General features: G+C 41.0%; 1 protein-coding gene across 2 annotated transcripts in view; it reads right to left on the reverse strand.

Moving 5' to 3' along the window:
• Nucleotides 1-16,186, reverse strand: part of LOC138201896 (adenosine kinase-like) — a 108,762-nt gene that overhangs the window by 11,106 nt on the left and 81,470 nt on the right. For both annotated transcript variants that reach the window (XM_069155447.1, XM_069155446.1), the window contains exons 8-9: nucleotides 5,813-5,848; nucleotides 1,832-1,946 (exon numbers count right to left, since the gene is read on the reverse strand). In XM_069155447.1, the coding sequence (XP_069011548.1) occupies nucleotides 1,832-1,946; nucleotides 5,813-5,848 (151 nt within the window). The remainder of the gene's footprint in view (nucleotides 1-1,831; nucleotides 1,947-5,812; nucleotides 5,849-16,186) is intronic.

A 16,186-nucleotide genomic window follows, 5' to 3' on the forward strand; every position in this document is an offset into this window, starting at 1 on the left:
AACGGCGGGTATATATAAACTGTCTACATCTGCTGAGTCAGACTATTTGGCCAGTAACACCCCTAAAAAGTTAGAATAAAGTAATTTCCATTGTCAGTTTTCATCAGTTATGTATAACTCCATAACGCTATTTGTATCCCTTATAGGAGTGAAACAGTTCAATGAGCTGAGCAGCAGTCTAATATCTATATGTAATTTTGCACACATTAGGCACATTCTGACATACAGATGCATTGTAATTAACAGTGTAATATTAGGCAGCTTTGTAATTTATTGTGAAGAAGATATGGCAGTTGCATTTGAAATTAAACCAATGAATAATTTAAAAAATATTAATTAAACCTACATTAACTAAATTAAAGCCACTACAGAGCAGCATAAACAAGCTATAAACCCAACACTGAAATATTATTACTCTTACTTAGTTACATACACACACACATAGAGAGAAATATTGTCATTCCTTTGGCGTTGTGTTTGTAGCTACCGAAAGCAAAGTCTGACGTTCATTCTTCATTTAGCTCTGTTTTGGTCTCCACCTTAGAAGAACTTTGTCTGCTGATTGGTGCTAGACAGCTTACAGTGTGGCTGCGAACAATGATGAAAAAAAGCCAAAAAAACACTGACGTAGCAGGATATCAAATCAAAATGAAATGAGCGAAGAGGCATTAAAAACCTCTGTAGAGTCGTGGAGAACCGCAATTCTGTGAGTTCATCACTATGAGTGTGCCCGTTCACATTAACCGTTCGTTAATTTATCCGATGTTAATATAAAAATATTGATTACAGTCGCTTCAACCTTCATTATACCACGATGGTCTTTCCAGAGTGCTGACCAAAATGGCAACACCGTTTACAGACAATTAAAAAAAACAAAAAAACAATGGGAAATACAAAAAAGGCACAAATAATTACTGACTGATTAAGAATGCCATCAATTACTACTGGCCGAAGTGTCAGCTCGTAAATACTTTGGTCAGCTGTTGGAAATTGAGGACAATGGACGCATGTGAAGCCGGCGTCCTGCAGTGCTAACAGTCCCGCTGTAGCAGTGTTTCTCTGCAGTCCCCAGTGATGAGTGATATGTTGGAGTCTTTACCTGAGGCCATCTCTCCCCATGCGCAACTAGTCTGAACTGAACTGCAAGGGCAACGAGGAGAGACACCCTGTGGCTCCAAACAAAGGCAGAGGCTCCCAGCAGTAATCGGAAACTATCGTCTCTCCTCACACTGCTTAAACCCGCAACCCCTGCTCAGTTGTGATGACACTGCCTTTTAATGTCCCACTAACAAATATGCCCTGTATCAAAGGAAATTGGATTGATTTGAGGGCCAGCACTGTCAACCTCTCCCCAAGGTCACTCTGCCAGCGTTTTGCAAAAAAAAAAAAAAAAAAAGAAAAGAAAGAAAAAAGGCCGGGATGTAAGAGTTGCAGCATTAAAAATTGCTGAGGACTGGCCTGGAGTCTGTCCAAGACAAAGTTAGAAGTACTTCACAAATCAATGCCTGCTCTCCGCATCCCCCACACTTCTTTTATGCTCTGAAATGACAGAATGTAGTGCAAGCATTCTTTTTTTTTTTTTTTTTTTTTTAACATCTGGTGTCAATATTGGAGCTTAACTTCAAAGAAATTACTGATAGCACTCTGCTCTCTCCAGTCAGCGATCCAGCATCTATTTAAGGCTGCGTTCTGCAGTTTTGAGATATGAGGTTTAAGTGAAGGGTAAAGATGTCCGAAAGGGGGCCAAAAGTTGGGGGGTGGGGGGGGTTGGCTTCGAGTGGAAAATATGTGTAGATAAACAGACAAAAACTGACAACAAAGAATGGCCTACCGACGGTTGCAACAGTGTCGTCCTTGCCCTGGGTGAAGACCACTACTCGCTGCCTCTTCGTGTTCTCTTTGGGGAGGTTTTGGGTCTTGTTTGCGATCTCTGCAATGTCATCTGTCTGTAAAAAAAAAAAACACCAGACCGCTTGGGTAAAAATGTTAAGTTGAAAGACTGCATCATGGAGAGCAATTTCTGAAGAGTTAATCAAAGATCACTGGTGTGACTGAAAGAGGTCAGACTTTTCCGATCCTGGCAGACAGATCAAGCGATTATGAAACCAGATGGGCTATGAAACCGCTTCGAAATAGATCAATAGGGGGGTGCTCAATGATGCTTCCACGCAGTTACAGGGGGAGCTGCAAAATATTAGAATGTCATATTCCCTAAGTGAGATGAGAATAAGCGTGTGAAGATATGCTGTTGTCAGATAAAGCTACTTCTGCGAGCTGAAGGGATAGGTGGTGCGTGTACGGTATCATTCTCTTCCTGAAACAGGCCATCTCTCCTCAGCATCTGCACAGAATGGATATTCTCGCCTGGAGACGACAGAACTCTCCGGAGTGCTTGCCTTTGATCATGAGAGGGATAGAAAAAAAAAAAAAAAAAAAAAAAAACACCTGTCAGTGCTACTTTATTATTAACTCATCATGATGTACTATGAGAAGGTAGAATGTCTTTATCGCCTTCTCGCAGTGGGGTGGACCGCTTTGCCGTAACACAGCCCACTGAGGAGCTAGCATTAGGGATCGCAGACGCCTCTAGCATCTGTATCAAAGCTAACGCTTGAGCACCTTCAGGGGGGGGGGGAGCAAATACTGTGATTATGGGAGTAATCAGAGAGATAGGCTCCGGCCCAGTACCACCAGTCACACTGGCTCACTCAAACCAATGAGCTTTTACACCTCTAAATGCTTCCCAAACGTCCTTTAATCAGCCCTGAGAGGTCCGGGGAGACCCAGGGCCGGGGAGAAAAAAATGGGTGTAACACTCTAAGTAAGTGCTAATGGTGAAGTTAATACAGAGGCTGTTAGCAGGCGATGGTGGAAAAAAAAGAGCAATTTGTCACTGTGACTGGATGTAACCACAAGCACTCCTCCAGACACTGAATGCAAAACCACACAAGGCTCTGGCACATTGTCACCCTTCGGTTTTATGTTCGCCGACATAAAAAAGGCGCTCTACTCAGGTTTGGGAGCTAAAAGGTTCTAAGGGCCAGAGGTGGTAGGGTAAGCATCACGGCTTTTGAGCAGGGCGCACACGCACAAACACACATTGTCACACACACATAGGCAACTTCCTGCTTTTTTTGCCCGGCACAAATAAAACACTTACCTGACGACTTCCTGGGGCAAAACGATGCGGAAAAATAACACGAGTGCAAAACAAATGAATTGACGAATGATGTGGTCAATTTGGTTTACTACTGACAAGTGGCAATATTTACGATTGTGAGGCAATTGATCAGACATAAATCAACAAAGCGTGACATATGAAAGCTTTATAAGGGTGTTAAATTGTGTTTCTGGGCTGAAACTGATCGTCTCCACCACAGGCTGCTCGAGAAACTCCGCGAGGGGAGAGATTCAATTAGAGTTGCGATGCACATCGTTCTTTGAGCATTTAAAGGAAACAGATCACAATCAGGCGACTGTGTTCAGATCTGCTGATTGCTGTTTTTGGAGAGGACAGGCTTTTTTATCTTGTATTTACACTGAGGAAGTGCCGCTGTCGTTTTTTGTTAGTCATCCATAATGTGAAGATAGCAGTGTTTCAGAGTACTTTAAAAGTACATCACGCACTGTTTTGCGGTCAGACGCTGACAGTATGCAATTATGGTTTCCCTCAAAAAGGCCACATAGGCCAATTAACTGGATTTTTACTGAACGTAAATTAACCTCGCTGGCCTGAAAAGAATCAAACTGCATACAGAGACACACGTCTGCCCTCTGGTTTCTAAAAGTCATTACTTTTTACTGTTTGTTTTAGATGACAAGTGAAATTTGACAGAATCCTTTCAACAAAATAATATAAAGTACTTACAACCAGAGCTTAATTCACAGTCTTTGTTTATTGGATTCTAATATAATCCTATTATCTATGATATGATTAAACTGTGTTATCACTTTACAAAATTCTAATGTCAAATTAATATTTGAATAAGGATGATGTTGTTTTAACAAATGCCAAATTTTATTTTGTTGGATGTGTTGCAAACCAGTGGAGTACTGTTCATTGCATCTAATTAACAACAAATGAATTATTCATGCGTTTCATTTAGCAAAAGCTGTCTGCGTTGTCATAACAGGTGGTTGTATATGAAACTAGAAACTATCACTGAGCCACCTCTATCAAAACTGAACTCATCAAAATGCCTTCTGCTGATGAAGGCCATGAGGTATGGCTGAAAGCTCCTGAAAAAAATCCAGTCAGTGGAGTTCGTGCAAAGAATCAAAGATCAGTTAAAACTCAGTAGAGGCTCATGAATCTGATTATTAAATGTGATTTTTACATACATTTGACATATCCGGTTTAGAAAAATTATTAAACTCCGTATCACAGGTGTAGTGTGTCGGTGCGAACCACAATTTCCTCCAATGATGCTGGTGTAACAATATGTCTGTTATTTCCTGCTTCAATCAAAAGTCTGGAGGCTACTGTATGTACACTATAAATATTCTGTGCATATTGGCCTTTTGAAGACTTGTCAGTGTATAATTTTAGTATGAAGGCCAGCTTGTACAAGGAAAGTGAAATTGTCATCATAAAGTGACAAGAGAGAAGAAAAAAAAAAAAAGACAACTGTGAAGAAAACATCTTTGAACTACAGCCATCTAGAAATGCAGCAAGTACAGTACACACCACTGATGTTATCTGAGAAATCACATTCATCCAATGCAATTTCGCAGAGTGTTCTGGCAAATCAGGTTGACATGGAAAATGTCAAAGAATTGTAACTACTAGGAGTCTTCACTTTGCCCTTTGTGTTGTTTTTTATTTTTTTCATACGAGGCCCGTCCATTACCCCCCCCCCTTTTTCTCTCTCCAACCCCCCCCCCCCCCACCACCACCACCACACACACTCACACACACACACACACACACACACACACACACACACACACACACACACACACACACACACACCTCCTGCCTTCATCCCCTCTCTTCTCTTAAACCTGTCACTGCCATCAGGATTGCATTTCTATTCCAGTCACGTTGATCACACCGTTAGTGATTCTGGATGACAATTATTCACACAGAGCAGAGCCATATTCAAGACAGCTCTACCTCTGAAAGAGAGAAGGCACTTAAAATACCTGAGCCCATGTGAAAAGAAGAAGAAAAAAAAAAAACTCATGCCGGCTATTTGTGTTTTTTGATTTTGCATTTAAATAGCAATGCAAGGAATATGCAAAATACAAGGAAAAAAAAATAGACAGAGGGAACATTCATTTTGCACTCAAGAGGCAGCCCCACTTTAAAACACAGTGTACATTCTGTGGGGTAACAAGCACTGTAATCTTCATTTCCATAATCTAAAACCACAGGTGGCTGTAATTTGGTTATTAAAAGACTACAGTATGTTTCAGTGTGCTGTAATGCTATAGCAGAGAGGAGAAGACATACAGTATCGTCCCTGAGTGCAATGAAGATAATGAGGAGGCTTTTTAACCAGGCAACCTGATGAGCCCCGAGCCTGCAGAGAAAGGCTTGAAACCATGCCCAACTTCTCAGCTTCCCAAGAGGCTTTTCAAAATTCAATAAATAACATCTGTAGGCGATGTTGGGTGCAGACCTAGCAGAGTGCGTCATAACAGAGAGCTGGCTGAACAAAGAAACCATGACGACTGCCAGGTTTCCATAGCAACTGCTGCAAGGCCTGGAGAGTATAATAGCACATCAATCACTGTCCAAAAAGAACTTCATTATCAGCAAAAATAAACCTTTAGGATCTTTTTAGTGTGCAATTGCTGGTCAACTCACCTCAAAGCCCAGCTCTTTGGCAAATGTGGCCGCTTCCTGGAAAAGATAAAACACACACACACACACACACATACACACACACACACACACACACACACACACACACACACACACACACACACACACACACACACACACACACAAATGAGCAGTTAATTACACAGAGTCACAAACAGAGCACAGTGTCACACTCCAGACGTGAAGTAAAGACATCTCGCTTCCCTGCGCTCCTCACGTCACTTGAGAATAAGTAACCTGAGTTAGTGTTGCTCTGCCAGCTCCTGATTTAATAGGCATGCAGCCCACCCATTTAAACTATTGCCCGACATCATCTCGTCTTACCACGGCAGCATGAGATAACAGCACGTCAGCCTCCAGCCCTGAAACTACCACTGAAACCACCAATATGTGCTGGTATGTGGGAATCCCCAACACTGCAGGCATTCAACACCGATCACAAGTTTTGCTTAAGTCCCCTGACAGGTGAACATTACATGCCCATATCAATGTTCATGCTGTTGACCTTTGACAAATACACATCCTGTACTTTTACATTTTGTGATTTGTATTTTTTCACCATTTCAGGCAGCCACTGCTTTCAATTTATTATTATGTGGTATGATGGCAAACTCCAGTAACCTGCTTGAGGGGTCCAATCCAAATTCATTATTTAAAGCGAGTGATAATTGGACTTATTTTTCCAAACGTCGCAGGCTGCCAGTGGTTTCCATACAATATTCAAATCCAAATTTTAAACATTTAGGAGCAGATTTGTTTAAACGGATGAGATGGGAAATGCAAATAGTTCTGTTTAACCAAAATAAACATGTTTTTCTTTTTTAATTCTTTTTTAATCCATCTGCAGTATCAGTACAACAATTAACAAACTAAAAATATCATGCAGACTTGATATTTACTGTTAGGACAACTCACATTTTCAAAGTCTGTCATTTGATTCCCATTTGTGCCTGAAACGGTGGCAAAAATTCATCTGGAAATATAAAACTATACTGAATTTATTTGAAAAGTATCAGCAAAAATCATGTCTATGATTTGTAGTTAAAAGTATTTAGGACTGTAGTAGATTTTCGTCTAATACATAAAATAAGGAAAACCAAAGGCTATTTGGGAACTCGGGTCACCTTTTAAGACTGACCTTTCTATTGTAGAGAAGAATGGAAACCAATGAATGCCAACAAACACCATCAAATACAACTCACCGTGATGGATTAAACTAGTGGTTTCCACCTTGTTTGTCTTTTGATTTCTTACAAAAATCAGTGAAGTTGGGGTCACATTTCAGATGTCAGAGTTGTTTGCAGCTTCAACAAAGAGTGATTTTTCCCTCAAAAACCTCCCGCATGGTTTCATTTAAAAAATGTTCAAATGATCCAATAGCTTACCAAAAATCAAATATCAGAAAGACAAAAAACTGAAAGCACATCCATGTATCATAACTTAGTTTTGTCTTATTTCCCCATCAGTAATCATCTGCAGGAGCTACAACAGTAATATGCTGCTCACGAACCGATGATTCACTATTAATAATCTAATCATGTCACATATAATAATATATCAGTCATAGGGAGCCAGTACTTTTACTTTCATACTTTAACTACATTTTGCTGCTAATACCTCTGCACTTTTACTGAAGTAGGATTTTTCATGCAGGACTTTTACTTGTAATAGAGTATTCCTACACTGCTGTATGGGTACTTTTACTTAAATAAAGGACCTGAATACTTCTCAGCACTGATGGAAACTAACATATGCCTGAGCTGAAACGACACGAGCATTGTTTGCAGTGTGTTTAGCTGCGATGTTCAATATGTGATTTGTGACAAATAGGCCATCGTATGATCCTTTAACCGATGACAGGAGCTGTCGCGTGTCAGTTCGGAACGATGTCGCAAATCGTGACCGACAACCTTGTGCACTAAATTCACTTCTGACCCCGGAGAGGGCAATAAGTTGATGCTATGATTCTAAATAATCCAATTATCTGCAGAAAGGGGGCTGGTGTTTGCGTGACCTTGGGGAGAGGTTGACAACCTGGTCCTCAAACAGAAGGGGAGGAGATGACATGGAACAATAAGGTTACTGGTCCCTGGAGGAAAGCCTCATGGCTCTCTGCCTTGGATCAACATCACAGCACCAGCAATATGTCAATTCATCACCCCACCCTGCCCGCACACACTCACACACAGGCGAGACAATTAGCTGGTGTAGTCAAGAAGCCGTTTTATAATCAGTAAAGGTATAGTAGTCGTCTCTTCACCTCCCTTTGCCTTCTCAAGCTATTGAGGGCTTAGGTCTCATGTTTGTTTTCCTTTATTTATAACCACATATTGACTTTTCTCCTCAGGAACGTTCCATCACCGACAAACACGAGGCATCTCGCAGGGACGAGAACAGCTTGGAAAAAAGATTCTTGTCAAAACAGCGATATTTCATATCAAAGCATTTAAAAGAGACACATGAATGAAGGCTGGAATAATGATGGTGCTGTTGAGGCACATGGCTCTACCTCACGCTCCGGCTCTCTCTCTAGTTAGCAGCTATAATATTTGTGAGAAAAGCCTTTCGAGAGTGTGTGGGTGTTAGAAGAAAAGATAATTGAAGCAATGTCTATGAGCCACATGTGTACAGTAATCCCTTTTTAGGAATTTATTAATTTCTATGAGTTGTTATGAATGCCAGCATCAGAAATATTTTGTACTATAAGCTCAGCTAAACCTAATATATTGGTTTGATAAATACTGTATGATGGTAAATATGCAATTACTGAGACTACCAATGGAAGCCAATAAAACAGAAAGGATAGGCAATTAAAGTCACTATTCCTTAAGGGGTTTACAGCATTAATATTCAAAAATCTTATGTGTCAGGCTGTGTGCGCTTCACATTTGACGTGTGCTGTTTTGGTATGTTGTGGTAAACGGTTGTCGAATGACGGCCCATGTGCTTCTACAGCTGTTGCAACAATGACAAGTGCTTCGAGTGACATCTGGGCAAAATCCTCTCGTGCTCAAAAAAGCATCTCGTTTGTTCGGAGATTGCTGTGATTGCACGCTCGCCTTTGATGATGTGCTCCGAGTCTGATTCCAAAAGAGTGAGGACTGTTGCAGATTTCAGGGGCTGTGAGTTCTCCTCCTTCTCCTCTCCGGGCAAACAAGGTAAAAGATAACAAGGCGGGCTGAGTGCATGAGCCCTCTGCAGCCATAGTTAGTATAAAGCTATCAGAATGTGTGAGATGTTGCTGCTGTCAGAGGCTTAAACAGTCAAAGGGATATTTTTAGAGAGCTTAAGCTAATAATCCAGAGCCCAGTCAGGGGGGCGGGAGTCTACAATTTCTTGCCAAGCAAAACGAAAGAGGAAATACACACTTCATGCAAAGGGCAGTTTTCAAAGCTTCACACTCTGTTTTCCTTGACACTGTAAGTGACAGGAGCCTATCCGGCCTGCTTTGTCTGTGCAGAAACAGAAGATCAGGTATTCTCTGACAAGTTGTTCACACTATATAGAAGTTCTTTCTTCTTTTTAATGAAGCTACATTGCTAATTCTACATTCAATCTTGGGGACAGTAAACAAAATAAAACACTACACGTAAACTTGTAAGCAAACAGTTGCCTGTTTACACGTCCAATAGAAACTTTTGTATTCATCTGGAGTCGTGTTTCTGGCCACAAAGTGAAAGTCATTTAATTACTCTCCATTTAGCTCTGTTTTTGGTCTCCACCACCTAATGATGGAAATATTTGTGTCTTTAGCTGTTAAATGCTCCTTAATGTTCACCAGCTAGTCACTAACTGTATCGTGTGGTGCAGACAGGGTAGTGGAGAGGTATTTTGTGGTCTTTCATTGAAAACAGCTGCCTTCTGTGGCCAAAAACATCACTATAAGAGCTGTGACACACAGTAAAGATCTGGGTTGAAGAACCAAAACACTGAGCTAAAAAATAGCAATAAAACCCTCCAGAGCTGAAAGGAACAGCAGTTAGGCATTTATTTTCAGTGGGTTCACGACAACGAGCGAAATATCTGATACACAACTAGTCAGTGTGCTAACACACACACACACACACACACACACTCACTCAAAGGGCGGCACAGTGGTGCAGCGGTTAGCATTGTCGCCTCGCAGCAAAAAGGTTCCAGGTTCGAATCCGGTCCTGGGCCTTTCTGTGCGGCATTTGCATGTTCTGCATGTTCTCCCTGTGCTTGCGTGGGTTCTCACCGGTTGCTCCGGCTTCCTCCCACCATCCAAAAAAACACGCACCTCCCCAGTTCCTCCTGCCCACATGCCTAAGTGTCCTTGAGCAAGACACTGAACCCTAAAATTGCTCCTGATGGTGTACCATCGGTGTGTTGTAAGTCGCTTTGGATAAAAGCGTCAGCTAAATGTAATGTAGTCATGCAATTCACTGACAATAAAATAGCATCCTAAACTTTGAACATTCATAACACAATCAGGACAACGTAACAACCATCTGATAATCCTATTGTTAAATCTAGCCATGTTGCTTAGATAAAATAGCATTCAAGTTATCACAAAAATAAAACTTTAAAAGTGCCATTTTATAATCTGTGGTGCAGATTTTTTTACTTTGGCCAATAACCTTTAATGCCTGTTTGCTCTGTACATCAGGGCACCCAAAAGAAAAGTCATTGGCTTTTATAATAAAATATTCCCAGTGACAAACCAAAGCAAGCGTTTAGTTTATTTGTCCTGTGTAACAAGTTGTTGAGCATGTGTCACAGCAGGAGTCAGAGTCAGACAAAAATCCAATTTCAGTGTTTCCCAAAGAATCTAAATCAAAGAGCAAACCTCAGTGCTAGGGTTAATAAAAGCTGATAAGCTGAAATGCGTAACTCCCCCAGGCCATTCAGAAAATAAGCATTTGCTTGACCGTGTTAGCTCGAGCTGATGCAGAGGCAGAAATTGAATTGTATTTGACATTGTATGTGTGTATGTGTGTGTGTGTGTGTGTGTGTGTGTGTGTGTGTGCGTGTGTGTGATACTGAAAGGGGGTATAGCCCTGACAAGTTACCCTGTTTTCATCTTCTTTTCTGGGCATTTCAATAAGAGCTTATTTCAAATTCATCAGCGTTTTATAGAACTATTTTAGCGGAGAATTGATTTCGACTATTGTAGAAAATGTGCATTTGAAAGAGAGCAACCTGGAGGCGAACAAATTATCAGGTCTGAACAGATCAGCTGGAAACGACAATTGCTTATTGTATAAACCTTTTAAACTAAAGTGAGCCTGACTGGGTCGTGACATGTCAAATAATTCAGCCAATTATCATGACTTACAGATATACAGTATATAATAATGGCATGTGACATGTTTTCCTCATTCCCTGTAAGCGTAAGCCATCACTGAGGCGAGTCGGACAGCTTTCAGAAAATGCCCAGTAAAAACAACATCTGGCATTCAACTCAAGTGTTTCCAGACAGATTACTATAGCATATATTACAGGGTGGTGGGTGAAGCGGGGCGGGGATGAATTACTAATCAAGACGATGGCATCAGAGGGGATTGTCAGTGCCCTTGACGTGGCCTCAGGGTCACAAACATATCTCCTCCTGGATGTCAGGACGTCAGTCCCCAGCACGAGTCCAGGTGCCGCCAAACAGGAAGCTGCCACCTCAGAGATATGTGGGTTGATAACAACCACAGGTGATTATTAATATGATCATGCAAGCTGATAGCACCTCACTCGTGCTGGGTGGAAGGAATGTGGCCGCCTGCTACTGTGCAGGACAGATTAGGGGGAATAAATCACCTGTACCAAGCCTCCCGAAGCTCCCCGGAGAATGCAGCAATCCTGCTCAAGCATGACATGCCACAAACATGAGAGTAAACACACGCAGGAACAACACACTCCAGAGAGGCTGGAGTCGCTTCTACTGCCTCTGGGAATTTACTCAACAACAGCAATGGTATTTCGCTTTGGGTTTTACCGAGCCGTTAAGTGGCATGTTTCATCTCCACCTAGTTATTTTCATAAATTCGGCTATGATCTCACAGGTTTGATCTCCGGTTTTGGTGTCAGGTTTTTGTGTTACTGCCAGATTTACATTCATAACACACAATTCAGTTTAGTCAGACTGCACACAAGAGTTTTCTCAAATTCACATACTTATTACTTCAAACTGTTTTCTGATCAGAATTATATTCATGTTTTGAAGCAAAGTTGTGAAAAGCTCTTACAAAAAAAAAAAAAAAAAAAAACACCTGTTAACAACTACGATTAAAAAAAACAACAAAAAAAAACAACTTAGTTCCTCATCTTACTTTATACAACTCAGTCCACTGTTCACCAGATGTTGTACTACTGTGAAAGAACATTTACATTTGCATTACCTTCTGTAGTGCATGAAATGGTATTAATTTTCAACTTCTGTCAAATCTCTCTGCTCGCCTCCGGCTGTGTTCATTATTTAATGCACTGCTGTACACTGCAATGTCACTTCTGCTAAGAAACAGAGGTGTCCTGAATACATATTTTTGCCAAAAACTGAGTATCTGTTGATTTGATGCTGATTCTGATTTAGTGTTTATCTAAGATACATGTATATTTTGGTGTATCTATTCCTGCATACTGCAGCTGGACAATCTACATAATGGTAAGCCAACATTAACATTAAATATGTTAGATGGATAAATAGCTGTGTGTTTATAAGAGATATTGTATTTTTCTATAATATTTTTTAAAGTGTCTACAGTAGCAGGTTTCTCTGTGGTTAGAGTCGTGTCAGTCTGGACTTGTTGCGGTTGGATTTGGGCAACCTCTCTACATCTAGACCAAGTTAAGCTGGGCAGGCTGCAGAATACCGACACTTTTGGGCTTGGTGTGGGCTGCTCACTAGGGCTCCATGGCTTGGGTCCACGTGGGGCCAACGTGTGTTGTGAGATTTTGGCCCCATGTGGGGCCCAACCGGGCAGCCGGCACCATGCCCACACTTTTGGGCAAGTTAGTCGCCTGGCACATGAGCCAAAAAAAGCTTTCCAACTGCACATGAAATTAAAATAACTTCGTTTGTTCTTTGCAGCTGCAGTGCTTTAAGGGAACAAGCTGGTGCATTTTGGACATCTAGTGAACCCAAGCAACAAATCGGATATAGATTAAGCTTTACATGGCCGTGATCAGCCGTAAATCCCGACTGTGTGAATCGATTCAGACCACCATACCAAGTGGCAGCCCACCATGACGTCACCCATTGGTTTCTGAGCTGCTGTTCTGGCGCCTCTAGTTTGGCATTTTTGCCGATGCCATCTTGGGTTTTTGGAGCTGAGGACGAGCGAGCAGTGAATATGCACAATACTTAGAAAATTGACTTCACGCCTTTGAGGAATTAAGTTGACAACTGATTGCAAATATGTGACTTCACAAAAATAGGTAGAGGATTATATATACAGTGAGTGCAAAATCCTCAGTATTAGTTACATCAAATTTATAGCTATTCACTAGACGGTACCAGCAAATCATGAATAAGGGGAAAAACTAAAATAGGAAAGAGAATCAAAGAGAAAACCAAAAATAATTCTGTTGAGAGTTGTCTAAACTTAAAAGCAAGTGCAAGGTTGACCTATTTCATGTGTCCAATTTCAACAGTGCCCGTGCCTGCCAGTCTATTACACACCTCTAGCAACAGCCTCTGCTCCCATCTATCTCGGTCTCGCAGGAAGCCCACAGGGACGGCAGCGGCACCTACAGCACAGGTCCAAAGGTTAAACAATCGGAAACATGTGCAGTACATAAATATCTTTGCTGATAGCAATCTCAGCATGGGAAAGCAGGGTTTGCATAAGGGGCTCAGAACAGAGGATGTAACCTCAGATAGAGCGGCAGAGACCAGACAGGCATTCAGGCGGCCTATTGGGGCTAATGGAAGCCGTGGCAGCGGCAGTAGCAGCTTTGTGCTGGGGGGAGTTAGTTATCAGCCTGATGGCCTTATCAGCACTGAGGGCCCCTATCACACATCTCACCTCTGGGCTCTAACAAGAGGTCGGCACACAACGTCCGACTACCAGAGACTGGATATCTCTCAAGGAAGTGGATGAAGAGAAAACAGTGGATAAACTGGTACAGCTAACGCAGCAGCTTCTAACTAGTTCTCATAACTCTCATAGCACTCAAATTTCCAGCTGATTGACTCTCCCCCGTCTTCTCTTTTCACTCAGATTTCTTCGTGCTGGACCATCAGTTGTCCTCGGACCCCTCTCTCTCTCTCTCTCTCTCTTCACCCAGGTTTTGGTGCCATATTCAGATGTTTTGGATCTGGATCTTTCTCAGCCTCTTCTCTCCCCTGTGTGTTTGTTTGCCCATGTTTCTTTCTTCTTCTGTGTGTTTGTGTCCTTTGTCCTAAGTGTGTTGCATTTTGCATCTTGTGTATCTGTGTAGGTTTTTTTGTTGTCTTTTTCAGACCTCCACGGTGGAGAGGATGGCTCAGGTTCTGCATGTGTGGCAGCACCTGGAAGTTGCTCAACATCTTCCTGGATATTCTTCATATATGTTTAAAATGTATTTTATGTCACTTAAATGTGTCTTCCTGACTTTATACTATAACTTTACTATGGTGCTCTACTCTGTACAAACATGATCTATTGCAACTCTTCAAAAAGCCTCAAGGTTAACCATATCGAGCAATATAAATTAAATTCATTACTGACAACTTCTGCATCCTTAACAGTTTTTTCCCAGTTTACACAAAATTTGATTCAATAGATTTGACCTCTCTTGGCAGTTCCACTCCTTTGTGAACCTTCCTTTTGTTTTCAAGTGAAGTTTTATTTATCGTCTGGATGTTTGTTTAGTCGTGGTGCACTTGATTGAATATTTTAGGACCCAGCGTTTCCACAGTTAAGAGGATTGCTGTTTCCTACTCATGCATATAAAAGCAACTGAATTGCAATCTTGATTCCTGCTCTTTGAGGCACATTTTCAGGGTCAGTACATAAATTTATCTTACAATTTGAGAGATAAAAAAATAATATGTTTGGGTACAACAGGAAGTTAGGAATTATTTAGCATTCATAAAGTTTAAGTTCCCTGGAAGCCCGGCTGTTGCTGCTGAAGGCCTTGAAAACCTTCTTTCTTATTCAGTGATGAGGTCCGACATAAACACAGGGGTATACAGTTATAACAATACTGGCTTGCCTTTGTGCCGCACTCTGCTTTTAAGCGGGAATAAAAATGTGATGTGCGTCTTTTTCATGCAGCAATCAGCAATGGAACAGTACATGAATCTAAAAAGTGAATTGAATCTGATCAAAACACACCTGAACATGATTTGGTTAAATATAGAGTTTGAACAACTATTTTAAAATTAGAATTTTACTCATTTGTAGATTTGTTGACATGTTTTCTAACTTTGATTGCTGTTTATGTGATCACGAATATGCTTTAGAGAACTACAAGATTTAAAACCTTGTTTTTGGTTAATGTTAATTGCGTCTGTCGTGCTGTAATGTTGCTGACATGTTTGTGCAATCCAGAATGTAGCCTCTTGTTTTCCTCCTGTTTTGTATGAATTTTTCACTCTGGATAAAATCAGTTTTTGTTGGAAAGTGTGTCAAAAACTTTTGATGAGGTTGAGCCCAACTTCCTTGCAGTCCATCAGTTTCTCGCAGCTTATTATCCAGTAAATTCAGCAGACATTTACTTGCAGGCACTGCAGACAAAGGTCAAGAAAGCAAACAGCTTTTTTTCCTGCAGTGAACTGTTGAGAATAGTGACCATACCCTCCCGTGTATAATAAACATGTGAGCATTTGGCCTGCTCTATTTACCTCCTAATGAGAAACAAAGATCTGCTCTGGAGGGACTCGCATGCCTCAGACAATGAAAAAACCCAGGGAGAAAAAAAAGGAAAAAAAAAAAAAAAAAAAAAAAAAAAGATCTCGAAATAATTCAAACCATTTGTGAGAGCACAGGGCACATGAGAGCTTTGTCTGAAGAAATTGGCCATACAAAGCTTGAGATGATGCTCAATGTGTTATCTGTTGATGTGGTATAAGGTGGCCATTTGCCAGATGAAAATCTGCATGGAGGGCAGGGGCCTCTTCAATAAGGAGACTACATCATTTCACATGCATGCACATGTGATAAATGTTGCAGGGAGAGCTAAAGGACCACATGGCTCTTCTGGGAAGTCATGATGCAATAAAAAAAAAATAAATAAAAAAAAAATAAATTAGAGAAAACAATAAAGTCATTCAGTTTAAGTAGGAGCAATGCGCAGATTAACCAACGTGGTTTCTCTAAAATAAATCCATAGTTTTCATTATTCATGACACACACACAAAAAAAAAGTGGTATTACGGGTGGGTAGATTATGCATTTTGATTGTGTTGTCATTTTCTTT

Source organism: Embiotoca jacksoni, unplaced genomic scaffold, assembly GCF_022577435.1.
Source record: "Embiotoca jacksoni isolate LCO1_2020_lvr unplaced genomic scaffold, fEmbJac1.0.p SCAF_20, whole genome shotgun sequence".
Taxonomy (NCBI): domain Eukaryota; kingdom Metazoa; phylum Chordata; class Actinopteri; family Embiotocidae; genus Embiotoca; species Embiotoca jacksoni.